Source organism: Fusarium flagelliforme (genome assembly GCF_020744385.1).
Source record: "Fusarium flagelliforme strain FIESC 12 MPI-CAGE-AA-0113 chromosome Unknown B0J16scaffold_8, whole genome shotgun sequence".
NCBI classification, from domain to species: Eukaryota; Fungi; Ascomycota; class Sordariomycetes; order Hypocreales; family Nectriaceae; genus Fusarium; species Fusarium flagelliforme.
This window is the reverse complement of record NW_025763510.1, coordinates 2290303-2316974: the sequence shown is the minus strand read 5'-3', so window position 1 is coordinate 2316974 and position 26672 is coordinate 2290303. Positions and strand designations below refer to the sequence as shown.

At 49.4% G+C, this 26672-nt stretch overlaps 14 protein-coding genes across 14 annotated transcripts; 11 read left to right on the top strand and 3 right to left on the bottom strand.

Moving 5' to 3' along the window:
• Nucleotides 1–20: 20 nt before the first annotated feature.
• Nucleotides 21–707, top strand: B0J16DRAFT_198591 (uncharacterized protein). Its single transcript, XM_046122920.1, has 2 exons — nt 21–296; nt 344–707. The coding sequence occupies exons 1-2, from the start codon at nt 225–227 to the stop codon at nt 566–568; spliced, it is 297 nt and encodes a 98-aa protein (XP_045978217.1). The 5' UTR covers nt 21–224; the 3' UTR covers nt 569–707.
• A 238-nt stretch (nt 708–945) lies between these two features.
• Nucleotides 946–2613, top strand: B0J16DRAFT_406235 (uncharacterized protein). Its single transcript, XM_046132947.1, has 6 exons — nt 946–1107; nt 1166–1384; nt 1436–1745; nt 1796–1914; nt 1966–2143; nt 2196–2613. Exons 1-6 carry the CDS (start codon nt 1042–1044, stop codon nt 2297–2299), a joined length of 996 nt encoding a protein of 331 aa, XP_045978216.1. The 5' UTR covers nt 946–1041; the 3' UTR covers nt 2300–2613.
• A 1081-nt stretch (nt 2614–3694) lies between these two features.
• B0J16DRAFT_389759 (uncharacterized protein) lies at nt 3695–4564 on the top strand (the record flags this gene model as incomplete). The annotated part of the gene is made up of 1 exon (XM_046131833.1): nt 3695–4564. The coding sequence occupies one exon, from the start codon at nt 3695–3697 to the stop codon at nt 4562–4564; it is 870 nt and encodes a 289-aa protein (XP_045978215.1).
• A 94-nt stretch (nt 4565–4658) lies between these two features.
• On the top strand, nt 4659–5903 carry B0J16DRAFT_198567 (uncharacterized protein). The gene is made up of 2 exons (XM_046122918.1): nt 4659–5585; nt 5671–5903. The coding sequence occupies exons 1-2, from the start codon at nt 4752–4754 to the stop codon at nt 5722–5724; spliced, it is 888 nt and encodes a 295-aa protein (XP_045978214.1). The 5' UTR covers nt 4659–4751; the 3' UTR covers nt 5725–5903.
• On the bottom strand, nt 5692–6564 carry B0J16DRAFT_351033 (uncharacterized protein). The gene is made up of 2 exons (XM_046129127.1): nt 6409–6564; nt 5692–6301 (listed from the first exon to the last, which is right to left on the bottom strand). The coding sequence occupies exons 1-2, from the start codon at nt 6485–6487 to the stop codon at nt 5772–5774; spliced, it is 609 nt and encodes a 202-aa protein (XP_045978213.1). The 5' UTR covers nt 6488–6564; the 3' UTR covers nt 5692–5771.
• A 946-nt stretch (nt 6565–7510) lies between these two features.
• On the top strand, nt 7511–10266 carry B0J16DRAFT_198570 (uncharacterized protein). The gene is made up of 2 exons (XM_046122919.1): nt 7511–7777; nt 7832–10266. The coding sequence occupies exon 2, from the start codon at nt 7843–7845 to the stop codon at nt 10123–10125; it is 2283 nt and encodes a 760-aa protein (XP_045978212.1). The 5' UTR covers nt 7511–7777; nt 7832–7842; the 3' UTR covers nt 10126–10266.
• B0J16DRAFT_376455 (uncharacterized protein) lies at nt 10249–13147 on the bottom strand. The gene is made up of 10 exons (XM_046130765.1): nt 12183–13147; nt 12102–12132; nt 11966–12049; nt 11650–11911; nt 11488–11587; nt 11292–11419; nt 11045–11240; nt 10824–10998; nt 10607–10774; nt 10249–10553 (listed from the first exon to the last, which is right to left on the bottom strand). The coding sequence occupies exons 1-10, from the start codon at nt 13023–13025 to the stop codon at nt 10474–10476; spliced, it is 2067 nt and encodes a 688-aa protein (XP_045978211.1). The 5' UTR covers nt 13026–13147; the 3' UTR covers nt 10249–10473.
• Nucleotides 13148–13710: 563 nt separating this feature from the next.
• Nucleotides 13711–15969, top strand: B0J16DRAFT_419122 (uncharacterized protein; the record flags this gene model as incomplete). The annotated part of the gene is made up of 3 exons (XM_046133804.1): nt 13711–14238; nt 14291–15338; nt 15387–15969. The coding sequence occupies 3 exons, from the start codon at nt 13711–13713 to the stop codon at nt 15938–15940; spliced, it is 2130 nt and encodes a 709-aa protein (XP_045978210.1). The 3' UTR covers nt 15941–15969.
• A 1267-nt stretch (nt 15970–17236) lies between these two features.
• On the top strand, nt 17237–17896 carry B0J16DRAFT_389754 (uncharacterized protein; the record flags this gene model as incomplete). Its single annotated transcript, XM_046131832.1, has 1 exon — nt 17237–17896. One exon carries the CDS (start codon nt 17237–17239, stop codon nt 17894–17896), a length of 660 nt encoding a protein of 219 aa, XP_045978209.1.
• Nucleotides 17897–18962: 1066 nt separating this feature from the next.
• Nucleotides 18963–20244, top strand: B0J16DRAFT_389753 (uncharacterized protein; the record flags this gene model as incomplete). Its single annotated transcript, XM_046131831.1, has 3 exons — nt 18963–18985; nt 19045–19988; nt 20063–20244. 3 exons carry the CDS (start codon nt 18963–18965, stop codon nt 20242–20244), a joined length of 1149 nt encoding a protein of 382 aa, XP_045978208.1.
• A 369-nt stretch (nt 20245–20613) lies between these two features.
• On the top strand, nt 20614–21663 carry B0J16DRAFT_406222 (uncharacterized protein; the record flags this gene model as incomplete). Its single annotated transcript, XM_046132946.1, has 2 exons — nt 20614–20648; nt 20700–21663. 2 exons carry the CDS (start codon nt 20614–20616, stop codon nt 21661–21663), a joined length of 999 nt encoding a protein of 332 aa, XP_045978207.1.
• Nucleotides 21664–22019: 356 nt separating this feature from the next.
• On the top strand, nt 22020–23221 carry B0J16DRAFT_351022 (chaperonin 10-like protein). Its single transcript, XM_046129126.1, has one exon. The coding sequence runs from the start codon at nt 22109–22111 to the stop codon at nt 23129–23131; it is 1023 nt and encodes a 340-aa protein (XP_045978206.1). The 5' UTR covers nt 22020–22108; the 3' UTR covers nt 23132–23221.
• A 171-nt stretch (nt 23222–23392) lies between these two features.
• On the top strand, nt 23393–24723 carry B0J16DRAFT_351021 (uncharacterized protein). Its single transcript, XM_046129125.1, has one exon. The coding sequence runs from the start codon at nt 23441–23443 to the stop codon at nt 24617–24619; it is 1179 nt and encodes a 392-aa protein (XP_045978205.1). The 5' UTR covers nt 23393–23440; the 3' UTR covers nt 24620–24723.
• B0J16DRAFT_311997 (general substrate transporter) lies at nt 24724–26407 on the bottom strand (the record flags this gene model as incomplete). The annotated part of the gene is made up of 2 exons (XM_046125025.1): nt 26221–26407; nt 24724–26166 (listed from the first exon to the last, which is right to left on the bottom strand). Exons 1-2 carry the CDS (start codon nt 26269–26271, stop codon nt 24727–24729), a joined length of 1491 nt encoding a protein of 496 aa, XP_045978204.1. The 5' UTR covers nt 26272–26407.
• Between the last annotated feature and the right edge of the window lie 265 nt (nt 26408–26672).

Genomic DNA, 26672 nt, shown 5'->3' with positions numbered 1-26672 from the left:
ACGCTCGTAGAAGGTGATGTCATGACTACATGAGAAGCATGAGATCGATGTCATAGGCGTTGTAGGCGAGTAGGGAGCTTGGTATTTAAAATGGTCATTCGGAGACTTTGTTTTCTATTCTGACATTCTCCCAAACACTTCATTTACCAAGATTATCTTGTCTCTGTAGCAAAAGCACCTTCAAACTACCACTTACAACCACTTACACCACCAAAACATCCACAATGGCCGACAACAACAACCAGCAGCCCGGTCTTATTGGCAGCCACGCCCAGTACGTCAAGGGTGCCGCAGAGGTAAGTCGCATTCCAATTTGACCGTCAGCTCTTTCTCACAATCTTAGGCTACCATTGGTGCCATCACCGGCTCTCAGCCCTGGAAGGCCTCGGGCGAGCAGGACAAGGCCGCTGGTCTTGCCGATATGAAGAAGGCTGGCGAGCTTCGAGCTCAGAACGACCCCAACAACGAGCACGGATATGGAAAGGCCGAGGAGCTTGCTGGCAAGCTCACTGGTTGCCAAGGCATGGAGCGCGAGGGCGCTGAGAGTGCTACCCATAAGAAGGACTAAATGGTCTTGGAGTTCAACGATTAATGCATGTACGATAGACATACCTCGGCGATGAGTTCACAGAGATGGCTCTGCTGATAATATTAAACTGTTCGAAGGCTTATTGTCTTGTCGCGGCCGTGAAGATAAAATGTTCCTGCCTCCTTCCGTTTTCTCCGTCGCATCCTTCTCTCTCAGGCAACTGCCACACCACAACACACGTTGGGAAGGAGCACCTTCCTTCTTTCACTACGACGCGTCTTCTTCATTACAATGACTTCTCCTCACCATCTCTACTCTTTGCTTCTCCATCCTCCATCATCGCTCAACTTTGCTGTTTCGTCCAGCATCACCTCTCCGACGCCCGAACTCCTACGCATCTTGACACCATCGAATATCTTTGCTGGAACATCCCTTTATTACCATAGCCACTTACTCTTATCACCTTCGGAATCACCCTACCGTTATTAGACGTCCTGCACTGAGTCTTCGCAATGGACTCAGCGCCCCTCCTTCAGAACGCTGATGGCCTTCCCAGCCCCAATGTCATGCAGGATCATGTATGTCCCAACCGCAGTGTTACGCATTCAAGCCTTCTCTAACCAACTCATGAAATAGCCTGCCTTCCTCCGAGCATGTCATTCACCGTGGTCTCGCATCCCTCAGAACGTCCTCGTGATCATCCGAGGTCTGTTGTTGACGTTTCTCATCGCCGTGGGTATTCTCATCCTCAACTTCGAGCTCCACGAGACTAGCGAATTCACCAACTGGCGCATAATTTTCGACTTCGCCAACATAAGCTTCTTCTTCATCGTGTTGTACCAGCTTCAGACCTTTGTGAGTTTGAGGTGCTCTCGTTCCCTTTCAGCCAGCTAATATGTTGTCTAGTCATGGACCTTCACTCATCTTTACTATCCCCATCACCATGATCGACACATGGGCGGAGTGGAAGGGCTCCTCATCAGGACCATGTCGCTCCCCAAGCACATGGGCAATCTTCGCAAGCAGTTCCACTTCACCTTGTTCTACACCCTCTGTGTAGTCTTTGCATTCGCGAACTCGACGATCTACTTCTTCATCACCCGCCAGCAGTCGAAGGAGAGCCGCGCTGGCGAACCTCAACCAGAACTCCGCCGTGGAAACAGTACCGTCATTCCTACCTGGGCTGGATATACCGAGGACAAGCCTCAGCCTCCATGTGAGAGCACTCGCCATGATTCTGATCTCTAGTTACTGACCATCATACAGTCACCGACATCTTTGGAGAAGGATGGTTCCGGGCCTTCATCATTTTGTCCTTGTATGCGTTCGGAACACTGGTCATGGTAATTGAGATATTTGTTCTCAACAGCATCCGACGTCCATATGTAAGTTGCTACCAAAACATTCATGTCTCTTGCTAACAGCACATGATGCAGACTGTCGGACTGCATTTGATTGGCATTCTCTTCTTCGCTACGGCATACCTGGGTTGGGCTGCATTTGGTCGTCTCGTCACTGACTATTCCCCCTTCTTCTGGCTCGACAAGAAGGAAGTTGGTTCCGATGAAGCGATCACCCTCTACTCCATTGGCTTTGTGTTCTTGATACCTATCAGTAAGCTGGCGCCCTCCTCCGAGCATCTTCCCAAGACTAACAAAATCGACAGTGTATATTCTCATGCAAGGTTTTGTTGCCTGCCGTGAGACGTTTACACGATCGAAGAACGAAGCTCGCGCTATTGCCGCTGCGCAAGCGGCCCTCGACCAGTGAATAGGAAGTAACTGGGAATGGTGATCGGTGCTGGACACCTGATCTTGAGTGAAGATTGTTGAACCTCGGGCATACCATTGAAAACATATTGATTGATTGAAGAAGACTTGTTGTTAGGGAGACTGATGGACCTGACTGGAGCTGGGCTCTGGCACTTCTCATAGCGACACCATTAAACCTAGAATTGACCTAAATTGAACGACACACGACGTCATCAACCCATTTACCATTGTTTCTCATTTGTTTGGTCGAGCTAACTCTTATCATTCGAGGTATCAGAGTTCGGAGTTATGGCCATAATTGGCGGTTGAAACTTTAGCATCTCTATTATAAATGCGTGCCAGATGCACCTTACACATTGCGGCGTCGTGAAGCGTTGTGCGACAGGGACTTGACGACACCATCTTGATGCGACCTGACCAGCCCCCGCTGTAGACATGACACCAATCACAAGCGAGGATCTACTAGTACAGATGGAACGGCACGGTAGCGTCTTCACGAAGCCCGACGATTGGGTACCGGATGGATGAGTTGGTGAGGCACAATGACAGGGCATTTTACCGAGCGACATTGTAGCGTTTATGCTGAGAGGGGGTTGGAGTGGCAATAATAGAGGGGGATTCATTGATGCTGCGACAAAACAAGACTTGTTTACTCAAGGCCGTGTAAGTGACGACTAGGAAGATGAACCGGTAAAAACTAGAGATGACGGTGAGCATGTTGGGCATTGATAGTGAGGCACGGTGCAGTTATCTTAGAATTCAAGAGTTGCAGGGGCTCTTACAGGTATGATGAAAGATGACTCCCGGATGCAAGCCTGACTTTGTAGCGGTCGCGTATCAATTCAATGCAACATTATCAGGCTCGAAGACGACCAGGGCCTTGAAATTGGTCCATTAAGCCTATCAAAATGCAAATAATTCAGGTTGCAAGAGCTGCACGTCGCTGGCTGCCTCATGCTGATCCCTGGACCCCCGCGGGCGTTAAAACTCGATTAGGGCCTTATGCATGCATGGCTGGTGATGGCCTCCCCATTGAAATAAATACAGGTCTCTCCCCCCAGACCCCCGACTCTCTTCTCTCTTCCTCCCCCCCACTCACAACCAAAAAAGGGTCGCAAAGATTCACCTGGAGGATATCGTCTTGTCTGATCCTAAAAGAAGGACATATTTCTCTTCACGGGCCCATTTTGTCAATCTTTCTGTTGTGCGTCACTCTCATTTCTTCTTTCTCTTTTGCTCTCTATCTCTACGCTCTTTTCGTCACTCTCTAGCCAAGTCGAATCGATACACAAGAAACCAGGAGTCGTTATTCTCCTCACATTTCTATCTCATCGAAATTCCCGTTACGAGTCCATTCTTTATTTACCGATTTCCTCCGATAAACACCGTAGCTATGTTCAAGCGCTCGTTTAGGTCGCAAGACCCCGGCCGTGTCGACAAGGCTGCGAGACTGAAGAGATCGGGCGCTCACCGGGATCAAACGAAGATGTCGAAGTTGCAAAGATCGCTCAACGAGCAGGACTCTATTCCGCAAAAGTCCGCACCCACCGCCGCGCCTGCACCCTCGCCCATCGTCACCCTGACGGTTGGTCGAGATGGCCGGCTCTTTGCAGCACACGAGGAAGTGCTCCGCCAGTCGCCCTTCTTTGAAGCGGCCCTTCGCGGAAACCACTTCGAGGCACAGAGCAAAAGAATCTCCCTTCCCGACGAAGAACCCGAGGTGTTCTCCGCCGTCCTCGAATATCTCTACAAGGGTGATTACTACCCACGTCTGCTTCACAACAAGCAGCGCAACTCTTGGGAGCTAGAGGACCAGGCACGTACACCTCACACCTCACCTAACCCCGAAACTGGAGGTGGCCGCGCAGGCGACACGTCTGAAGCCACTATTTATCTGTCGAGTCTCGACATGGCCATCCTCCGCGACACAGTTGTCTACTGCGCCGCGGACCGATATGGCCTTGAGGAGCTAAAGCGTCTGGCCTTGCGCAAGCAGGGACTGCAATCCGGCATCGATGTCGGGACCATTATAAGGTCAGCTCAGTACGCCTACGCCCACACACCCGACTCAGACAGCCGTCTGCGCGCTCACTACCTCGCCCTGATTATCCGCTGCCGCAAGACCTTCAAGCGCAGCGGGACCATGCAATCCGAGATGGAAGCGGGCGGCAGCAAGCTATTCTTCGACCTGTTTGTGGCCATGTGTAATCACCTCGACGACGTCATTGACGTGAGCAACGCTCGCACGCCAAAGACTGTTTGAGGCGATTCAAGATAAGCCAAACACACACATGTATAACCCACCGAACAGGCCTCCAGATGCCTCGTGTGTTTGATCATCGCTGGAGGACATAACAAACAGAATACCGCCAAAGCCGCGAAAGTACAGAAAACCACAAAAAAAAAGCGATGCTTATGGAAAAGTTGGAATTCGGCGTTCGGTGCTTTTCATGCTCCATCATCAGATTGACGTCCTAAGGAGCTTTGTTTTATTACATGACTCCCCTTCTGCGAGGTTGGCCGACCGAGTTTTGATGATACACGAGCTGAGAGGATCTAATCCGACGCCATACGAAGTCCCTCACATCCTCTGCTCCTTTATTGTGCGATTTCGTCTATCGCGAGTTTCTTGTTTTGTTTTGTCATTTTACAACTCTGCTTTGATACCCAATTCACACACCCAGGTACTGGGACATTTCCTTTCCTCTACACACTCTACTCTGGCGTTTTGTTTACCACTAGAAAGAAGACCCGGCTGTCTTTGGTTTCAACACCAGAGTTTTGTAATGGGGGGAGATTTGGGAAGGATTGGAACGCTTGACTGCTGTTTCTATACCCGCGAGCAAATGTCACCGAAATTGGCACAAAGCTTGCATTTGCACCGTCACGGAAAAAGAAGAGAAAAAAAAGGATCTATTCTGGTTTTGTTGGCTGTTTTTCTTGGCTTCCGCGTTTGCACAGGTGTTTTCTTGATTGAACAATGCTTACTGGAACGCGAAACGGATACAAAAACATCTCCTACTCTGGACTCTGCACTACCGAGGGGGAACGCCTCGAGAACGGAAGGCTTTAATATCTTACTCTGCATACTGCGTATGCGTCCAGCCTTGACTAGTACTGGGGATCACGTTCCCCCCTTTGGTTGCTTTTGGTTCGCATCGAGACTGATACCTCGAACCACGTCCTGTTTTTTTTTGGGCTGCTTTCCATGCTGTTTTTTTGTTTGCTGGAGGAGATGGAATGTTTTGGGAGATCCTTCTTGCATGGTTTATTGGGAGCGGCAAGTCGCCGATGAGAATGAAGTTACGATCTTGATGATTATTAACAACTTGGGATCGTTGAACGGTCCTCCCTGGCGCTTTGCACCAGGGTCGAGGTAATGAGAAATTCGGCCACCTCACTATATGTTTCGTTGCCATGTGATGTCTTGTGTATTGTCAATACTTGCTGAACTGTTGATGTCTGTATACTTAGGCGGTAGGCTTCTCCCATTCGACCTCCAACTTCTCAAATGTACCTTCGAGGTCCTCCTTGATGTTCTTATGAGGATCAGGTCTAGCCACAGCCGCCGACACCTCAAGCTCCCATCCCTCACCACCATTATCGCCATACACCCAATTCGTCTGTCTTAGCGGCGTCTTCTCGCCATTCTCATCAACCCTGTAGATCCAGAGGCACACGCCTAGCGCATCCTCCACCTTCATCGCCTTGATCGTAACGCTCTTCTCACCACTCTTGACACCAGCTTCATCGTTAGGTCCAACCGCCTCAACGCTCCAGTCAGCCCATGAATCGCATGTCACGGTTGAGTAGCGCGGGTGCTCGTTGTAAAGCTCGATGCCCGTCTTGATCCATTTGCGGGGAGCGTCTGGGGTAGCGGGCTTGGTGAAGGTGAGGAGGAGACAGGCCTGGTCGTATTGGTGGACGTAGGTTGTGCGGAAGGTGATTGTTGCGGAGATGAAATGCTTTAGAGGAGCGATGGAATGAGGGTGAAAGGGAGCTGTTTTTGTTAGTATGAATGTTGTCTGTGATGAGGTTTGTTCGTCTCAATGAGGCTGTTGATGGCAGGGTAATTGGTGTGAGTGAGGGGTTGGAGTGAGGACCAACCTGTGAAGACATCTGTGGAAGGAGGCTGCTTCCAGACATCAGTGCCCGGCTTAGCTTTGACAGTAAAAGGAGTTTCCATTTTATATCACGAATAGTAACGGTAGGTAAGTATAGGATGAATTATTCTATTGATCATGTACAGGGACAAGGTCATGTCTTTATAGTGCTTGTGAAACGATGTCTTTCATTCAACCGCGGGGCAACCCTGACGTAATTGGACCAACATGAGCGGAGACTCCGCCATGCATGTTGAAGCTATTGGTAAAAAGGGTATTTAATAAAGCCTTTGTCTACGGTTAATTCTGGAATTGTCATGGTTCTTTGACAGGTAGTGGAGCTTGGGAAGGGAAGCTGAAAACGCGGGTAAAAGCTACTGTGGGGAGGGAAGTTGGGTTGGTTACTGCTTTTGGAACGGCATTTGCTGTCTTAGGTAGCCTGTGTTGGAGAGAGAGGCAGTGGGCATGCAGCCAATGGCGTGAGTTTTATGGAACAAAAGAAGATATCGAGATCCATTTAAGAACAGGTTAATGAAGCGACTACCTGTTATGATACTTGTTGAGATCTTTGTCGTGACCAGTAACCTACAGCTGCAAATCGTCCAGCTTACCCTGTGCTTCTGTCTCGGTATGTTTGGTTAAGCTGGGCTCTAGGCAGGCATAGGATAAACCGTAAGCCTGAGCTTGAGAGGACGAAAAAGATAGCCTAAAAGCATAGCTTAAAACAATAAAGACCGACGGACAGATTGCGTCTCCCATGTCTTCTGCAGCCAGGTTCAAATGTCGCTGGGCCAAGGTTTCATGGCGTGCATGGCAATAAGCTTCCATGGATGACGGATAAACTGCGGAACTTGGTCGTCACCAACCATTCCATGCGACGAGACCATCAACGGGACAAAGACTAACTCTCAGGACTTTTCTCCCTTTTCACTGTATCTTCCATTCAGAGAAAGAACCGTCTTGCAAGAAATAAGCGATTTGAAGACGGGAAAAGACCGTTCAAACAGAGATAGTCGACGCGGATAAACCACCCAAAAACTGTCGCGCTGGTGTTCGAACCATCACTGCCTTGGCTCTGACTCAGTTTTGGTGCGGGCATTGTTACGCGAGTGAAAAGTCTTCCCCACTTGACCATAAAGGCTCCTCTTCCACAAAAAACACCCCGCTTCTCTCTCAACTCACGATTTTCTTCGCCAGTATCCTCCTACCAAACGCGACCCTTCTCACTACGCATTTTCTTATCGCGATAATCTTTTTTCTTATTGGATTTGTATAGCTGCGCTTTGCCCAGCAGAACTCGATATCGCGATCTTGGAGTGCTTATATAGTCTCTGAAGATTGGCCGGTTTGACGGCCCGGGGGATGTACAGAAGGTCGGTTGCTGCAGGACTTATACACATTTTCTCCCACTTACACGATATTTACAGTATCTAACACAATGTCGTCCTTTCTTACACCACCAAAATCGGGCCCTTCGGGGCGCCCTGCCGCCAAACCGCGATTCGCAAAACCCAATCCTGTCCGAGCCATGCGCGAACGAGAAGAAAGGCGAGCAGCCGCTTCAGCAGCCCAATCAAATAGTTTACGAGTCGCTGCAGTAAATCGAAATGCTGCACTTGCGAGACCGAACCGCCCACAATGTCCCAACAAAGCCTGTCCCAAACCGAACGTCGTTGATGGCACATGTCAAACCTGTGGTCGTATTTCGGATGACAGTAATATCGTGGCAGAAATCACATTCGGAGAATCTTCTTCGGGTGCTGCTGTAGTACACGGTTCTTATATCGGCGCCGATCAGGCGGGTGTTCGCAGCATGGGTCCCGCGTTCCGACGAGTTGGTGGATCGGAGGACAGAGAGAAGAGCATTCGGGAGGCAAAGGGATTGATGCAGGGTTATGCGCAACAACTTAACGTCAGTGATAGTCTGGTCACTGCAGGAACACAAGTCTTCAAATTGGCCTCCATGGCAAACTTCATTCAGGGTCGCACATTAGCCAGTGTTGCAGCTGTCTGTCTATATGCTGCATGCCGAGCAGAGCCGCCCTGCAAGGTCATGCTTATCGATTTGGCGGATTTGGTACAACTCAACGTCTTCAAACTGGGTCGAATCTTCAAGAAGCTCAATGAGGTGGTGCCAATTGGCAACGATGGTCTCATTCCTGTGTACCCGGAGGATCTTATCTGGCGATTTGCGACAAAGATGGAGTTTCACCAAGATACCGCCAAGGTTGCCGAAGATGCTGTCCGTTTGGTCAAGCGAATGAGTCGAGATTGGATGGTCATGGGTCGTCGACCTTCTGGTATCTGCGGAGCCTGTTTGCTCATGGCGGCGCGAATGCACAACTTCCGACGAACAGTGCGCGAGGTGGTGTACATCGTCAAAGTCACCAATCACACAATCCAGAACCGTCTATCAGAGTTCAAGGTCACTGAATCCAGTCAGATGTCAGTGGAGGACTTCTTGAAGATGGACTTCCTGGAAAGCTCACATGATCCACCATCATTTTATAAGCAGACTGCCGAGTACAAAAAGCAACTAGCCGTCAAGAACAAGAAGCGAAAGCGGCCTTCAACCGATGGAGACGCCGACGAGGATGAGGAGGAGGAGGAAGACGACAACCTGGCCGACAAGATTGATCCGCGACTAATAGAAGGCGGCGCCGATCTTTCCAACGCGCCAGTTGTCGAGTACCGTCGTGATGATGACGGCTTCATCATTCCACCCCTACCATCCAAGATCGCCAAAGACCCATCACTCGTCACCAGGTTGAACGAGAATGCGGAAGGCGAAGAAGGTGACGAAAATGAAGAAGAGAACAACGTCCAAACACTCGACACACTGGTTGAAGAGTTTGGAGATGCATTGGAAGAGGAGATGGCGGAGGATGGGGGATCTCAAAGCACAAATACCCGGAAAGGAGACAAGCCCCAACTGCCCATTAATGAGGAGTGGGAGCAAGACGAGCAAGAATTGGAGGGCGTTATTGAAGAGATCTTCAACGATCCATTGACTTATGAACACGCAATGGCCTACACGACTGCCGAGCAACGAGCACGAATCCACACAGTCTGGGCTCTACAACAACGCCCCCAAAAGGAAGTCTCCATGTCGGCAGACGTCACAGAAGACGAGTTTGCCGACGATCCCGAGGTCAACAACTGTCTACTATCACCCGAAGAAGCCCAGATCAAGGAGATGATCTGGGTCAATCAGAACAAGGAATGGCTACGGAAACACCAAGAAAAGGTCTTCCGGAAGAAGGTTGAAGCCGAGCGACCAAAGCAAACACGGAAGCGACGCAAGCGCGCCCGAATGGGTGAAGGTCAGACCAGTCCTGCCAGCTCAGCCGCTGAAGCAGCTGTCAATGTCGCCAAGGACCGTGCCTGGTCAAAGAGGATCAACTACGACGCCATCCGTAATATTTTCGACCTGCCTAACATCGGCGGCCCCGGCTCCGAAGCAACAAGCCGTAAGACGAGCCAAGCGGGGAGCACACGAGGGGACGATGCCGTGGAGGCGCCCGATGAAAGCGTCGCAGGGGATGAGGCCGAGGCGCCTCAAGAGGAAGAGGAGTATGAAGAGGAAGAGTATGACGAAACACAGGATTATAACGACGGAGAAGAGTTTGGTGGTGGAAACGATGAATTTGGCGGCGACGGAGGATACGATGAGGATGATCCAGATATGGATGCTGAGTACGGGCTTGAGGAATATGCTTAATTGATACCCATTATACAGGCTTTGGTAAAGAGTAGCCTGGTTCTACCAATAGTAAAAAAAGCAACATCCTGTATACCTACACTCCCCGAGACTGCAAACTAGACAAACATCTGTCGGTCAAGAGGCAGTGTTCAGGAATCCTGTGATCACTAAAGCTCCTTGAGATCCTTCAACTATGTACACCCAGCTGTCTGATCTCGGAACATGAGTTCATACTCAACACACCCCCAGTAAAACAAAGCAGATCGCTCGACCCCAGAAAGAAGGCATATGGACTAACGAATGCCCCAGATACTCGCCCTCATGTATAGATTCGACTATATGAGGACAGTGAAAAAGCTGATAGGGTTATTCAGTAGATGGATCAAATCCAGACGCCATGTTGACCTTGAGGACAGCCTCAACATTGCCGTCAACGACAGCACAACCTATTTCTGGTCAGTATTGGGTTATACTGAACTGAGGAGGCGATGGAACATACAAGTAAGATTGAGACCACTGACGACGAAGTGAATCTGCCAATGGAACTCCGTATGTGGCTCTGTCACCACTACACCATCGTGATTCTGTCCTGCTTGCCTAGTCAAGAAACGACCCTGCTCATAGTATCGCGACCCATCAAATTCGAGATAGCCGAGGTTTTCGGCATCTGTTAGACAATTAGTCTTCCTGCGTGACTTCGCGTCGCTTTGACTTACCCTGGTTGTGTTCATCTTCTTCATGCCGGTGGCATTTGTAGGCTGTATCCGAGAGATAGATATCTTGCCGACAGATATAGGGGCCCCGGAACCTGTTACGAGAGTTTCCGTCATAGATTGGGAACGGCGTCATGGCTTCGTAGATCTTGGTATCGGATGGTACAATCTCAGAGCCCTATGCATGTTAGCAGATGTATATGGTAGAACGCCCAATGTCAAACCTTCTGAATGACCCAGTAAATAGTACGTAGCCACTTGTCCTTCGTGAATGCATTCCTTAGGCCTTTGCGTCCTTCCGGGTCTTGAGGCTCCAGACGTAGGAGACCATAGCTGCACCTCGCTTGGCGACTGGGGCCATTCCGCTTGTCCAACGCACGAAGGACAGCACCCGAAGCGACAGCATTAATCACCACCCCCCTTGAAACTTGTTACTAACATGGAATTCGAGAAGAGCTGATTGTGACATACCTTTTGATCTCGTCTGGTACCTGAATCTTGCATTTGGATCGATTCTTGTGGTTCCACATATCAAGCTTCTGCTGCATGTATGCCAGAAATGACGGGTTTGATGCTAGACCACCGATGACAACGACCTTCTGTAGATGAGTGTTAGCATGCGACTTGAAGTGCTCAAATGGATTGTCAAAGACTTGGAGCGACGAACGTCAACTGAGATACGCTTCCTGCGGGCTTTGTCCAATTGATCTGTCATTACTTTCGCAGCTCGTTTAAAAACGTCCATGAAAATGTGATATATGCTCTCCCTGAGTCCACCCATCAGTATTTGACAATTCTATGATCTTGGAATAGTAGAGGTGTAACTCACCGGCTGATTGCGAGCTCGTTGTCGTTGAGGTCTGGCCCCCCACCTTTTCGCAGCCCCTTGAGGTGGATTCGATGATAGCCAACCGGCCGTTCACTGAGATTGAAGGACCTTTTGATGTCGTACTCGAAGTCCTTGAACACAAAGCCTTCAATGATACCTTGAATGGTAGTCTGGCCATCTTCCAAGTACGTTTCATCGTCAAGCAGCTGGTGCAAAAGCTTTCGAAAGCCTGCGTTCAGCTGAGTTGAACCACAAGCGTCGCCTGTGACTGTGTGAGCTCGAGCATTGAAAGGTGCACGATACTTTCAAGGCATACTGTCAGGATCAACGACCAGTTTCTCGAGTCGTAATGGTGCTTGCGCGGTAACTTTGTGAGTACTTCCATTAACAGTACCCCCACCTGGAGCATGATCAGCAGTAAGCGGAACGGAAATATTCGAGTAGAACTATACCTGCATCAATCTGCATAAACGTCTCGGATTCCTAAATTACCTACGTATTAGTAAAGGTTTAGACCTATAGAGAGAACATACTCTAATGTCCCCTCTCCCAGTGAGTATGTATGTCGCCGCAGCCTCTGGTTCAGTCACCATGAAGACTCTGTCGATAGAGTTATCTTTGGAGTCTATGCCTGGGAAGTGAACATGCTTCATTGCTGCAGTCACACAACTTTGCATCTTGCGTAGGACCTTGGAGCTCCATGACTCGAGAACGCAAACAACCACTTCCGTCGCAGTAATGTCAAAGTCCTTTGCTTCCAACTCATTCTTCGTATGCTGCAATACAAAAATGAAGAAGTCAACAGTGACGTGAAGGTGCAAGTCATTCAGGGTAATCCTATGCCGGTTGGGGGTTCGTGAATGAAGGTCTCTGAGCGAGTTGGTGCCATCTCTTCGAAGTTCTCTTTCACTTTCGACGAGACCGAAGAGAGGTTTGAAGTTCACAGCGGGACGCTTGGAGGGGTCATCATGTGTTGAAACAAGACCCAAGTCTCTGTGTACTTGATACCCCCATCGTGGCTGCGCGACTGGATGGGTGGCCATCCCCCCGAAAGAATCGCGACGGCTCTTGCGCATCTCTCTCATCATGTCATCGAACGAGGAAATGAGTGGTGGATCATCGGTAGAAGGGTTAGCTCGAGACTGGAAGTCCCAACCGGTTGGATACGTGATGACTGTTGGCACCTCCATCCGCATAGGCTCCGAAGAGCGCAACTGGATACAAGTCGGCCAATTCTCTATCGTCTCAATCGCATCAGGACTGACATCTTGAGGATGAGTCCCTTCTGGAACTAGAACGTAGGAAACAGCGGTGCTCGTGGTGCCGAAATCCACCGCGACGACCAGCTGCCCGCGTTTTCGATGAGGAGGAGGCATGCTGGACGCTTGTGATACGAGTGCAGAAAGGGAATGGATATGAAAGAAGGGACGGTAGCGGAAAGAATACAGAAGAGAAGTATCAGTAGAGAATGCAAGATGCAGTTGGGATAGAAAGGATGATCGTACGATGAAGAAGTGTATGAGTCTGAAAGGGAGGGTACAGATCCCGACGATATTTACTGCACGGTAGGAGTAAACAATGGAAGTTTCTAGTAGAGATATAGAGGTATCTTGCCCAAAGCAATTAATTACCCGCATTGTAGTGAGGGAGTGACAGGCACTGGCTGCACTGCCAGTGCAGGCGCAGGTACAATGCTTTACCTCCACTCTAAAGCTCCCATTTCCCACCTTCTCTGAACTGCAGGTCAATTAATCCAATCTTCCCTTTTATTTTCACTCCTCTGCAGGTCAAGGAAAGACTTTCACCTACAACATAGCGCAAGCGTCACCTCGATTGCGTTTGAACAAACATCAGCTGGTCGACCACCGAGAGCACAACAGGCGCTCAGCAAACGATAAACGCCTTTTTGATCTTGCATACTCTCTCTCACAATTCATCTTTATTCTGATCAGCTTGTCAATCTATCGGCATCTGCCCACTTCCTTTCAGCCCATACGAACCGATCAGCCGTCAGGTGACCTTGCCACTGCTTCGACCACGTACAAGAGCATCACAACAAGCATGGACAGAGAAGAATTTGAGGAAACCGGTACATACAGGACTCTGATGCCTAAGACTCAGGACAATGCCGAAGCTCAATACGAAACTGAGAGCGAAACCGAAGTGGGACCCGAAGAAGAAGTTGCGTCTCATGACGAGTTTGAGATTCGACCTCTTGTCAATCCCCGGGCAGGAGCAGCGGCCACGTGGAGCCATGAGTCTGTTATAATACTTTTAGCGTACATTGAATGGTGCGTGGAGAGCGGTAAGGACTTTCGGACAGAGGGATTACTGCTGCTCAGTCAAGAACTGGGAACCAGCATAAAGCGGAGTAAGAAGAAGGCATTTGACATCTGGGTAAAACATAAACGGCGTAAGTATTCCCACAAGCCATACTCGTGTCTCCTTACAGTGGGAATCGAGTCTTTGAATCTGGATTTGGAAGTTATTCAGAGTGTACGAGATCGTGTTCGCGAGATTAGGCCAACCACAGGAAGCTCGGCTCTGCCCACCGAAACTACCCCGACACGACGTCGTCTGGTGACCATAGTAAGTAAATCGCACCAAGAATACTTCCACTCCAACCATTAACCGATGCTAGAAGGTCCGCCCGAGCCCGACAAAGCCTCACCAAGTGGGAAATACTGGAGATGCTACGATTGGTGACTCTCAGGAAGAAGAAGAACCTGAAAGCCCTGATAGCCCAGCCCATACCGTCGCGACACCTGGCTCTTCTCACGGAACTATCGATGTTGCCAATGATGCAGCTTCGAACGGTACACACGACCCAGGACATGATGTGGACTTGGATACTGAAACGGCCCAGGGAGCCACGGCTGTTGCCAATCCTGACCTCCCTGCTAGCCCCCCTACCCCAGGCGATCCGGATCGCGAAGAGGATGATAGTTTCGACGCTCTTCATTTGCAGCCAAAGTGGTTGCACAAGGAACCCCGGCGTTTCTCCTTCACAACGCCAGCCAGAGATGAATCGGATGGTGTCAATGAGGCGACTCAAATAGACAATTGTCGACAGGACCCTGTTAACAACATACATACCCAGCCCGATATGGTTGGCTCAATCTTGGATTACCCTCCCAAGTCGTTGCGCCTCGATCTTCTCGAGGAGAAAAGAAAACGATCTCTATGCGAGGAGGAGATCAGAACCCAGCGTGAGAGGATAGCTGAACTCGAGGGGGAACTCAAATCTCTACAGAGATGCAAACCCGACGCCAATGTTCGACATAACCTTGAACAACATCTCGCAGCAACAAGAGCAATGGTAGGAGAGAACAAGTCACGATACAGAAAGACTGAAGAACTGTCCCTGCGTGATATTGGACGCAGAATCCTCGCGCTGAGCAATGCTATACGAGACTTTGGTCTTACGAACGAGGAGATAAGCGACGAACTGCCCTGGCTCGAATCAAGCTTTGGGCCATCAGTGCAATCGTGGGCAATGAGGACCTTTGGGAGAAACATACGCCTATGCATTTATTCTGTCTTCAACCGAGAGTTTCGGAAGGAGGGCCTGCTCAGAGGGCTTGTCGCAGCGGCTGTAAACGAGCTGATCTTCGAGCCTGTTTTCCCCCATATCTTCAACGTACACTCGCAAGACACCAACTTCTACCGCAAGTACATCGTTGTTCAACGTAAGTATCGAGGCGATTCTAGAATGACCGGTGCTAATAATTTCGCAGACGGAACCGAGGATCTTCACCACGCAGATCACCACGTCCTGAAGGAACTCGCGCGCGACAAGCAAACAGCCATGATCGAACCTACTGCAAACAATCTGGCAGAAAGGATCTCAAAAAGCTTGGAGGGCCTCTTATCGACAAAAGAAGACCAGCCAGGACAGCATCAAGACCCAGATGGCGATTTCGACATGCTTTTCCCCGAATCCGACGTGGATACAACGACCTTGCACCTCCGAAGTGTCCTCTCTCAAGCTCTGGCACTCAAGCTTGACCTGACGATGCACATGAACCGGCTGAGGTTCTTCTTTTTCAAGCCGAACGACCCTTGGGACGCGCGAAACATGATGCTCGATGATCCGTCTTTACGACCCGACGAAGGCTCTAGCATCAATGCCTGTATCTCACCAGCTATCTACGTAGCGCCGAAACGAGAGGCCAACCGTGACGAAGTGATCTTGGAGTTCGACACACGATTCAACACTTACTTTCTGGAGGCAACGGAGGAAGAGATCAAGACACTCGAGTTAGTGTCTCAGGCAATTGTGTTGCTCTAGTGCGGAGGCTGGACGGAAGTGATCCGGGATGGCAATATGCGAAGGTATCGAGGAAAAGGTTGACTGGGGTCGGATGTCTTGCTCATAGTTCCTGAGAGTAATTTAACAATGAGATCTTAATGAGGATATCAGCTCGTCTTTTGTTATCAAGATGTTCAACTGTAGCCCGTCAGGTGATTTTCGAGACTAGAAGTGCAGTTCCCGCAATTGTACAAGACCGATGCCGACAGGAAGATATCATCCTAGGCAAGGCAAAGCCAGCCTACGCCTAGCCTTGGATCTTATTGCTAAACCTCTTCTTCAGAAAAGATTCGATGACGAGATGTAGATACTCCAACCATACGCCAGAAAGGGGCAAGCTATGCGTGATCCCTGCACTACCACGACCGGAGAGTAAGCTTGAGTGAATGAGCGACATCGAGTATGTCCTTAAATATACCGCCAACTACAACATGTACTTTATGAAGTCCCAGGGGAAATGGTTGGATCAGTCGGCAATAGTATCCAAGGCGATCGTGCTCACTTGATTGCGTCCAATTACTGCAGAATGTATGCATGTGAAATGCAAATAGGACAAGAAATGGCAACTTATTTTGATGAGAGCCTATGATCGGGAAAAATCTTTCTCCATTCTTGAAACTGATTCGTTTTGTAAAATTGAAAAGACAAGGAGATGTCAAAACTCACTCACAACATCTAGGCGCCGACTACGAGGGCCTCATATCTGTCTTCCTCCCCGGAGGCGTCCCAGACTTGTTAGTTTAAGGACTCTCTGGTTTAAGAGTTTTGAAGTCAAGAGCACGATGCAACAGTTATCTCCGTTGTTTATAGGGTATCGGTGACTAAAGTGCTTCAGCTAGGTTCGGGTGAGGTTGAATCAATGAATACCGGATCAATTTCTTATCCGCACCCCTGATTCTAACCCGGGCTACAAGGCAAGGCCAGGCACTCATGCAAGTTACAAATGAAAATGCCCACCCAACAAACACTGGTATCTATCAACAAACATGGCGATGGAAACCGACGCTAGACCGACCATATCGTCAGTATGACTCTGAAATCTTGGAAACGTTAACTGATTCCATCTTTAGACCCTACGCAGGGCCACAGGCATCAATCTATTTTGGAAATAGTCCCGATCCCTTGAGATTGCCGATTAATGCCCTCACGCCCTATAAGGGCCTGAGATGCCGAGCGAGGAACCCCGGGGCTTGACCGTTTGGAAAGCCTTCCTGTGATGCCTTTGACCTGACTGACATTCCTTCGGGCGCGGGGCATGTCATTGTTCACTTCCTCATGACTGGAACTTACCAATGCCTTCGCTCAACGCGCGATACCCCAGAAGGGAGGTGCGAGGAAGAATTTACGACGGCTGTTTGTGTTTATGCCGCGGCTATGGAGAGAAAACTGCCCGAACTTCGCGATCTTGCTCGACAACAGCTCGCCAAACTTGGACAGCACCTTAATCTCCTAACGGTCATCAGCGTTATTGGAGATCGTGGGGAAACATCCCCATCCGCTCTTGGAACCTTCCATCCTGGTACCGTTGGATACCTGGAATTCCGAATCCAGTCTTTTGCCGAAACCGCAACCGAAGCCGAAGCTAAAGATATGCTGGATAAGCTTAAGACTCCAACAACGCTAAGCAACATCATGCTGAGGAATCTCTTCCTCATGAAACTCTCCACGAAGTCGAAGGTAGAAGAAAAGATCGGCCGACAGACGGATGATCCGTCCCCAGCGAAGAACAGTGTGAAGCTGGCGGAGAAGGCTATTCTAGAGGCCGAAGATGCCCACCAAAGGGCAGACCAGGAACCTGACCGCGGAGGTAGAGAAGAAAGTCCCGAAGAGGAACCGAAGGAGACTATCGAAGACAGTCTTAATTCCTGCGACCTCCTAGATACGGGGGCTACAGATGAAGAGCTATCTCAATTTAAGAGGCGAAGGATGGCCTAACTCCGAGATGAGGAGGCATGGACAGCCCGTCGAATCGCCAACACCAAGCCCAATCGACCCGCTCAACAGGAGCTGCGGAACAAGCCTGTAGACGCAGCTTCTACCGAGACCAAGCAAGCACAATCTGTTAAACATGCTGTGGAAATTCTGAACGGATCTGGGTTTTTAAACAAAATATGTATGTGATACACCGCGAAAAGAGCCCCTATTCTGCTTTAGAGCTTTGGACACTGACTATAAGAAGCTACGTTTTGGGATCTAAGGGGCACCGACCCGAAACACATTTGTCTTTACTGCATCGCCCACCGGAAAAAGTGCTTAATGGCGGATGATGGCTTCCAGTGATAGGTGCTTGCGCTTCTACTGATGAGCGGACACGGAGCCAGCTGAACTACTGAAAAGCAAGGAAGGACATGAGCGAATCATATAATCTGCAATTTGGTGGTCCTTAGTATGGTATCAATGAATGGAAGTACCTGTCCTGTATATCTGGAATAGAATGAGACACGCGTTCTGGATGTGACGAGCTGTGACTGGCGCCTTGTGGTCGGTGAAGACTGCAGGCAAACATGAAGAATGGCGAGCTCATATTCACGACACGTCAATCAAAGACCCACACGCCTTGTGCAACACAGAATCATAAACAAAAATACTTTAATTTATATCCTAGCCTTTATCACATCTGTGTCACCACCTCACTAAATCTGGCAGTCTCCTGGAACGCCACCACAAGAGTGAAGGCTGAGCAGCCAAACATCGTTATGCAGCGGCCCTTCATGTAGAACACACAGATTCACAATTCGAAAAGGAGGGCTGTAAAGCCAGTTGCATGCTTGCAAGAAAGAGATTAGTCACATGGAAATGCGGTTGGTGATGAATTGGGCTTGGCGGCCGGCGTGGGAGGCCGACCATGGCGCGTCATGGAAAAGTAGTGTTGGGCGACAAACAACGGTGACTTGTCAGAAGAGAGGGGCTGGCAATTGTCCAGTGACGACCTTCTACTACTCTCCCTTTTTCAACCTTCCTCTTCCGCGCCCACATCCTCTTTCTGCCAAACAGCTGCGCAATGAGTTCAAGCTATAACAAGTCGTAAGTGGCCTGTCTCTTGGCTGATGAGACGCATCTATTGACTGTAAACTGTAATCTAGCGTATATCGAGACGATATCTACAAGGTATTCTTCCGAGATGGAGAATACTCCTGGGTGCACTGCCTAGTCCTCAAATGCCACCCCGAACTCGACGCACGAATCTATCGCAACCCAGATGAGCCCTGGCCTTGGTGTGTCGACCTGAAGGAGTTCGAGCACGACACCGGCCACGCCATCATTCATTACCTATACACAGGTGCCTACGAGTGTCTCGCAACCCCTAGATGGCCAACGGAAGATTCAGATCAAAATAGCCTTGCAGGAGGGCTCCTGATCTGCATCGCCGCTGAATCTCTTGGACTATGGGTACTCGAAACTCTAGCGGTCGAAGAGGTGGAGATACTGGGCGACAAAATGAGTCTGCCCGCAATTTTTGAAACAATGGAAGAATCGGATATCGGGCTTAGTCAGGTACCAGCCTTTGATGCATATCTCCAAAAACGTATGGCCGATGCCAAGTTTGGTGCGCCAGGACAGGCCATAGAGGACGTTCTTGCCCGCCTCGTCTCTGTGAACTCCCTCGGCATGTTGGCCCTCAGGGCAATGATATTGCAGCACAAACGCAGAACCGAAGACGAAGGAAATAACCACCCTGAAGAAGTTGAACAGGATGCCACCAAGACAGATGACCAACAGTCCTTCCCAGAACCGGGAGATCCATCTCCCTTGCAAGCATTGGAAATCAAAATTCAGCTTCTCAAGAAGAAGAAGCGTGCTCGCGGAGGGAGGCTCCTGAGGAAAGATCAGAAGCAGTTGGATACCCTCGAAAGTACTGCTGAGGTTCTCCGCAGCGAAGGTCTGGACAAGCCCAGCGGAGGGCAGAAGATGTTCGAGGGCCCTTTATCCGAACCACCAAGTCTCGATATGAAAAAGATGGCTGAGGCCTTACAGGAGAAGCCCACAGGGAGTTTCAACGAGGTATCGTTCACTGATGATGAAGCTGGTAAGTCAATGTACCTTTCTGATGGAGAAGGTTGCTAAAGCTTTGGTAGGGCTATAACACTGATCATGTCGTAGTCGCCAAGTCCAAGGGCAAACGTACGGTAGAGGCGTGGTTGGGTCGTGATTCTGATTCTAGCCGCTCACCTCTTCCTGGCCCAAACGACAATGTATCGGACTGGACAGTATCAATGACGGAGATGACGCCCAGCTCAAAGGGTGGTTCTTGGGACGTTTTGGAGAGCGGACCAGAGGATTAGACTCGTTATCAAGGTCCGGGCTTAGGTTTATTTGGATGCAGTTTGACCTACGTTGATTTGTTATTTTGGAAAACTCTGTCGTTATCGGTATTTAAGCTCCCTTTTATTCAGAATATTCTGACCTTTGCCCAGTGAGCTTCGTCCTCTTGACCCCGAGAAGCTTAATCAGATTTATACTCCTATGCAGACAAAGCTTAACACGACCAGCTATGTCCCGTTATTTGCTGGAAAAGAATTTGTTTCCTTTGAATTCCTTGACATCTTCACATCCCACAAACTTCTCTTCCTCCATCCTGCCATCAACACTGTCGAAACTCGCATCGCGGTCATCATCAATAACATCAACAACCAGCATAAAATAACTTCATCATGCCGCCGGATGACAAGAAACCCACCATAACCGCGTATGTACCCCTCTTTCCCCATACAGGCATACAATACTGACATCTTCCAAGCTCGTACGGCGATGACGTTTGCAGGATCTTCTTCCAAAGTCAAGGCCCCTGCCTAATCTCCCGCAAAGCCCTCGCTAAATGCCCCATCATCGCATCCCGCCTCGGCTCCAAATCCTTCTTCTCCAACTCCCTCGACAGCATCAACATCGAAGAAATCCCCCACGACGTCGGCGCCGTGGTAATCCACTTCTTGCGGTCAAAACGATACCGAACGCTGACCTTCGACGTCGACTCTGAAGATGAACGAAATCGTCTCGAGCTCAGAACTGCGTATCGGGTTTATGCGGCTGCTGTTGACTTGGAGTTGATCGCACTTAAGAATGCTGCCCAGAATGTTATGTCGGATCTCGAGAATCTGATGGATTTGAAGACTGTTGCGATGGTGTTGAAGGAGACTGGGTTGCATTTGGAAGAGTGGCCCTGCTTGACGATGCATATCTACTCGTTAATCCAAGCCTCGAAAGGTGTTACTTCTAGTCAGGATATGCCGTGGATTATTGCTGAGCACGGGTTTCCGGAGAGCGTCAATGTTGATTCTTTCCAGTCTTCGCTCGTATCAAAAGGATCACCTTGGAAGAAAGAGGAGGAGAAAAGCCCGAAACCTCAATCAAGGGCAAAGACCTGGTCTCCCTCCAACCCCAGCGAAGACAAACCCAAGTTGACGTCCAGCAAGACTTGGGCAGGCATCTTTCCAAAGGACTTTTCTATGTGGAGGTTTGGTAGAGGCAAGGCTCAATCTGAGCAGCCAGAGGAAGTCTGGGATGAACAGATGCCGGTAGACCAGATCATGGAGCCACCGCAGGGCCTTTCGGAAGATGCGATGGCTTATGTGAAGCATCTGTCTCTGTCTATTGTAGGACAAGAATGTGAGGCGGGAGATGTTGGTCTCCAGAACACAATCATAACTCCTCCGCCAGATGAGCGAAATTCCTATGACACTACATCGCAAGGGCTTCAAATCTAACAGCATCTCAGTCAAGGACCTACAATGATGAGGGTGTTTGAGGCCATCTCCATTACTCAGCAGCTAGTAACACGATATCCCCACCAAAGATCATGTCGTTCCACCGTGATAATCGCCCGCTAATCGAGATCGGCGTATCCACTAACTTGACAATTTAAGACACTACGAAACCAATGGAACTCTACAGCGGCCTGAGCGGCATGAACCGAGGTAGCTATCAAACTCTCTCTACACCGCTAATCCCATCATGGATCGAAGCTCCGACCATTGATGTGATGGCACGGTGACCCCGATGGGTCCCAGTTTACCTTACCAAGAATGACGAGAATGTTCGACGTCACTGACTCCAATTGTGTAAATATCCAACATTTCCCATTGTCGATTTCCAATATCGATCTCTACTTTTTAACAATCCCATTCATTACCAATTCAATAAATCATCAAAATGCCTTCAAACAACGCTGCATGGCTCGTCGCCGCAAAGACGTCACCACTCGAAGTTAAATCAGCCCCTCTCCCTGAAGTCAAAGAAGGCCACATCCTCGTCAAGAACTCAGCAGTCGCGATTAACCCTGTCGACATCGCAAATCAATTTGTCGGAATCTTCCTTTCTGAGGAACAATACCCTGTTATTCTCGGTGAAGATGTCGCTGGTGTCGTAGAGGCTGTTGGCTCTGATGTCACTGCTTTCAAGGCCGGCGATAGAGTTCTCGGTTACGCGACTTCGTTGGCTAGCAAGGATAATGCGAATAGTGCTTTCCAGGAGTATACGGCTATTCGCGCCGATTGCGCATCCAAGATTCCCGATGGTCTTTCATTCGAACAGGCTGCCGTTCTACCTCTGTCACTCGCCACATCGGCGTGGGCTTTGTTCGGCGATTCGACGCTTGGAATGAAGTTCCCTACCATGAACCCCGAGCCTACTGGAGAGACAGTTCTTATCTGGGGCGGTTCATCCAGTGTTGGTGGATCAGCTATCCAACTCGCCAAAGCAGCTGGTTACGAGGTTATCAGCACCGCCTCAGCCAAAAACCACGAATACGTGAAGAGCCTCGGCGCAGACCACGTCTTCGAATACAACTCGCCCCACGTTACAAAGGACATTTCATCCCTCCTAACCAGCAAGAAGCTCGCTGGTGCACTGGAAGCAAGCGGCAATGAAGAAGCCATGACCAGCGCTTCTCAATCTATCGCCCACGGCGACGGTCTGCGCAAAGTAATCTGCGTGCGCGGTCCTCAATCGCAAGTACCCGAAGTTAAGGCGCAGCCCATTATGTCGACGAGCATTATCGGTACGCCCGTTGCGAAGGCGGTGTTTGGAGATTATGTTCCTGCTGCGCTTGAGAGTGGCAAGTTCAAGGCTGTTCCGGAAGCGGAGGTTGTTGGAAAGGGATTGGAGAATGTGCAGTTGGGTATCAATACATTGGCCAAGGGTGTTTCTGCTAAGAAAATTGTTGTTTCTCTATAGATTAAAACTATAATCTTATAGAAATAATAAAGTAAGACTATGTAAGAAATAGATATTCTTCGTCAGCAGACTATAATTCAGTGACGGCTTAGTTTAATCTTGGAGACAGCTTCTCTTCAGTGATGTACTTTCTACCAGGATACCCCTCACTGGTACAGATTCATATTCTGAGGGCTTCTATTGGCTACGCACCCCTGGCCTTGATTGAGCCTTCTAGTCAGCCCAAGACACTCAGCCGCAATTGATACACAATAAATACCTCGAATCTTGTCCAGTTCAAAAGAGTTTCCAGATACTTCACCTTCAGTCATGGAAACTATCGAATGCCCAGATGGTGATACCCGCACTGAGAAGGAAATTATCGTCAAGATAATAGTTGCTCATTTTACAGCCATCGTTGCTTTTTGCAACTTCCAATCACTTCGCAACGAAAGACTAGACACCGTCGAACCACTCCTGTTTCTTCTATCGCCTCTCATAGTAATAGTCCAAACGGGCCTGGGACTTGGCATTATTGCCATCTCATTTCTCAAGAATCTTGCTATTTCGCCTAAGCTATTCCGCGACCATCTTGCAACTGTTTCCCGACGATGGACCACTCTATTCGGAACCAAGTCTCGTGATACACCTACTGGCTCCCGCTTGGGACGAGCTTGGATAAGACTTGGAAGAACACTAGCCATCTTTGCAACCCTCTTCCAATTCGCAGCTACGATATTTCTCTATCGACGTCGAAAAGAGCTCCATGGCTGGGAGGCACTTACAATAGTCGACCATCGAACTTTTGAACTATCTGTCGGCGGCGCCGCTGTTTCCATTTTATCACTTGCTCTCCTCCTAAAGTTCCCTGGTTTCGGTCAAGTGCCGGAATCTCCGTATACACCAGAGATTAAAGCAGATACAGATACAAAAATTCTCTTTTGCCGTGGCGACTCACGCCGCTGTCCGAGCTGGTATCAGATCCTCTACGCTACAGATATCGGTTCAGCAACCTCGGCTGCGACGTGGCTAGCTTGTGTTGCATCGTCAACTTACAAAGGCGAATCCCTTCCCCTCTCGTACGCATCCAGTATTTACTCTGGAATTTATAGAGACGTCTCCCACACACTTTCCCTCGACGTTTCAATGCCGATCTTTTACCTTTTGGTTGCAATCTTCTTCGCAATATTTTTCACTTCTTCGCATCTATACAAAGATTCGGGCTTCTTTAAGAGACTGGGCGATAATCTCTGGCTGCTGATACCAGCTCTTCTCATCACCATAGTCGCTATGATTGCCTTTATGTGCATGGTTTTACTAATGATGGTTCCTATATCTCTTTTTCTGTTTCCTTCTGTCCTTAGCGGTCCTGGGTGTATTTTCACGATGAAGGGTTTGGAGATTCGTGACACATTTTCTCAGCCGCCTTTCAGGGTGTTGACAAACGAGACGGATTGCCTGTTGCTTTGGAAGGACCCAGTGGCGGAATATCTGTGGTCACTTGTCTAACTATAACAAAGACAATTCTTTCGAGCGGTGGATGTAGTCAAAGAGATAATCAAAGATATTCGAGAACTTAGTTGAGTCCTATAAACTGTCCTCATTCTCAAACTAAATCATGCCTTGAATGGCTCATTCTCACTAGCAATAGAAGTCTTAGTTTGGACGTGTGAAGCTTCAATCGCAACTTCATCACCAAAAAGTGCTGAAATCTCCTCCAGAGTAAGCCCCTTGGTCTCAGGAAAGTACAATATGAAGATAATCGCACAAATGATGGTGAATGCCATCATGATCAAATAGAACCTCCAACCAATTGTCTGGAATGCGGTAGGCGCAGCTTCGAGTAATGTAAGCGATCCGACAAAAAGACCAGCGCACGACACAGCGAAGCCCTTTCCGCGTAGATGCGTAGGCCAAATCTCGGATCCATAAACGTATGTGGATGCATCCATACAAGTGGCATAGAAAGTGAGATGGAGATAGAGGAAGAAGACGCCAGCAGAGTTGCCGCCTGTGTTGTTTGTGCCGCCATACAAGGCCACCATGACGCTGACACCAAGAAGGGACACGGCGCAGCCAAAGAGGCCTGTCACCATGAGCCACTTGCGACCAACATAGTCGAGGAGCACAGCGTTGATGGCGTTACAAACAAGACCTTCAGTCAGCCACCCAGCAGAAAGCGCCAAACTAGCCGCGGGACCGTGGCCTAGAGCAGCATACAGAGAAGGACCGTAATTGTTGATGACGGTAGTCCCGGTAAGCTGGCCTGCAAGAAGGGTGGTGAAGCCGATAAAAGCTCTCTTGCGATAGTGGGGAACGGTGAACAGAGATGACCAGGACGAAGGGAGGCTGCGTTCCAGTTCAACCTGCGCCCGAATCTGGGAAAACTGAACATTGGCCTCATGGTTGTTGGGATCATTCGAATCTCTGTAGATGCGCTTGAGGATGGATTCCGCTCTCTCATGCTGATCATGCTCTACCAGCCAACGAGGAGACTCTGGGATGAAGTAAACACCACAAGCAAGGATCAACGGAGGGAGACACTGGATGGCCAGGGGTGGCCTCCACTGTGCTCCATCTACGTTGACATAGAAGAACCCAAAGCCAACCCAGGCGGATGATGAGTAGCCAAGCAGAATTGAAACACCATGGAGACCGACGAGCAGTCCTCGGGCGTGTGGAGGAGCAACCTCGCTTTGCCAAAGGGGAACAATCATGACTAGACCACCGACGGCAAGACCTGTAATAAACCTAGCGACCAGATACATGGCTAGATGCACAGAACCTGCTTGGAGTCCACCACCGATAACGGCTAGGACACTGGCAAGGAACATGGCCTTGCATCGTCCGAACTTGTCTGCGAGACCCCCAAAGGTCAATGTACCGATGAGACCTCCTCCCTGGAACAAACCATTGATGGCTCCGATCAAGGCGGGTGCATTTTTGGCCGTGTCGAGGCCGAAGTAGCTTAGGAAGGAAGGCTGGCCGAGTGTTGAGCCGATGATGGCGGAGCAGTAACCATAAGTGATACTTCCAAAGGTAGCAAAGGCGATGATCTGAAGATGGTTTGATCAGTAGAGCGTGTTGACAGAGGGAACGAAGATACATACCAGAACATTGTAGCCGATGAGCGGCTTCCCGCGAAATTTAATTTGAGCCATAGGTAGAATCTGTTGTTCTGCTGGGAACTCATTTGAACAGAAAGCAACTGCGGTGACGAGAAGGGCATGATTGGTTATTTAAGGGGAAAGATAGCTCCAAGGTATTGAATCTCAGCTGGAATACCTAGATACGGTGATCTAATGCGCGTTGCGGAAGAGTCTCAGTATAGCTTAAGGGACTAGCCCAGATAAGGGTACGTTAGCGTCTGGATAATGCCTTTCCGGACAGGGCGGGGAAAGGCGATAGGCAAAAGACAACGATATAGCTTAGACGCCAGGTTCACTTAAACGACGCTAATCTGCGGGGATGAAGCTTATCTTAGCTCACATGGTTAAGCGTGGTAACTGCAAACGCCTCGTTGTTGATGATATGGTGGATAATGCCTAACCGATACTTTCAG

Coding starts and splice junctions, on each gene's coding strand:
- B0J16DRAFT_198570 (XM_046122919.1), top strand. CDS start 7,843: ATGTCGTCCTTTCTTACACCACCAAAATCGGGCCCTTCGGGGCGCCCT.
- B0J16DRAFT_406235 (XM_046132947.1), top strand. CDS start 1,042: ATGGACTCAGCGCCCCTCCTTCAGAACGCTGATGGCCTTCCCAGCCCC. Junction 1,385..1,435: donor TGTACCAGCTTCAGACCTTT/GTGAGTTTGAGG, acceptor TATGTTGTCTAG/TCATGGACCTTCACTCATCT. Junction 1,746..1,795: donor GGACAAGCCTCAGCCTCCAT/GTGAGAGCACTC, acceptor ACCATCATACAG/TCACCGACATCTTTGGAGAA.
- B0J16DRAFT_351033 (XM_046129127.1), bottom strand. CDS start 6,487: ATGGAAACTCCTTTTACTGTCAAAGCTAAGCCGGGCACTGATGTCTGG. Junction 6,302..6,408: donor TTCCACAGATGTCTTCACAG/GTTGGTCCTCAC, acceptor TAACAAAAACAG/CTCCCTTTCACCCTCATTCC.
- B0J16DRAFT_376455 (XM_046130765.1), bottom strand. CDS start 13,025: ATGCCTCCTCCTCATCGAAAACGCGGGCAGCTGGTCGTCGCGGTGGAT. Junction 12,050..12,101: donor GTTTATGCAGATTGATGCAG/GTATAGTTCTAC, acceptor ATCATGCTCCAG/GTGGGGGTACTGTTAATGGA. Junction 11,912..11,965: donor ACTGGTCGTTGATCCTGACA/GTATGCCTTGAA, acceptor ACACAGTCACAG/GCGACGCTTGTGGTTCAACT.
- B0J16DRAFT_351022 (XM_046129126.1), top strand. CDS start 22,109: ATGCCTTCAAACAACGCTGCATGGCTCGTCGCCGCAAAGACGTCACCA.
- B0J16DRAFT_198591 (XM_046122920.1), top strand. CDS start 225: ATGGCCGACAACAACAACCAGCAGCCCGGTCTTATTGGCAGCCACGCC. Junction 297..343: donor ACGTCAAGGGTGCCGCAGAG/GTAAGTCGCATT, acceptor TCACAATCTTAG/GCTACCATTGGTGCCATCAC.
- B0J16DRAFT_198567 (XM_046122918.1), top strand. CDS start 4,752: ATGCTCCATCATCAGATTGACGTCCTAAGGAGCTTTGTTTTATTACAT. Junction 5,586..5,670: donor TGGTTTATTGGGAGCGGCAA/GTCGCCGATGAG, acceptor GCTTTGCACCAG/GGTCGAGGTAATGAGAAATT.
- B0J16DRAFT_351021 (XM_046129125.1), top strand. CDS start 23,441: ATGGAAACTATCGAATGCCCAGATGGTGATACCCGCACTGAGAAGGAA.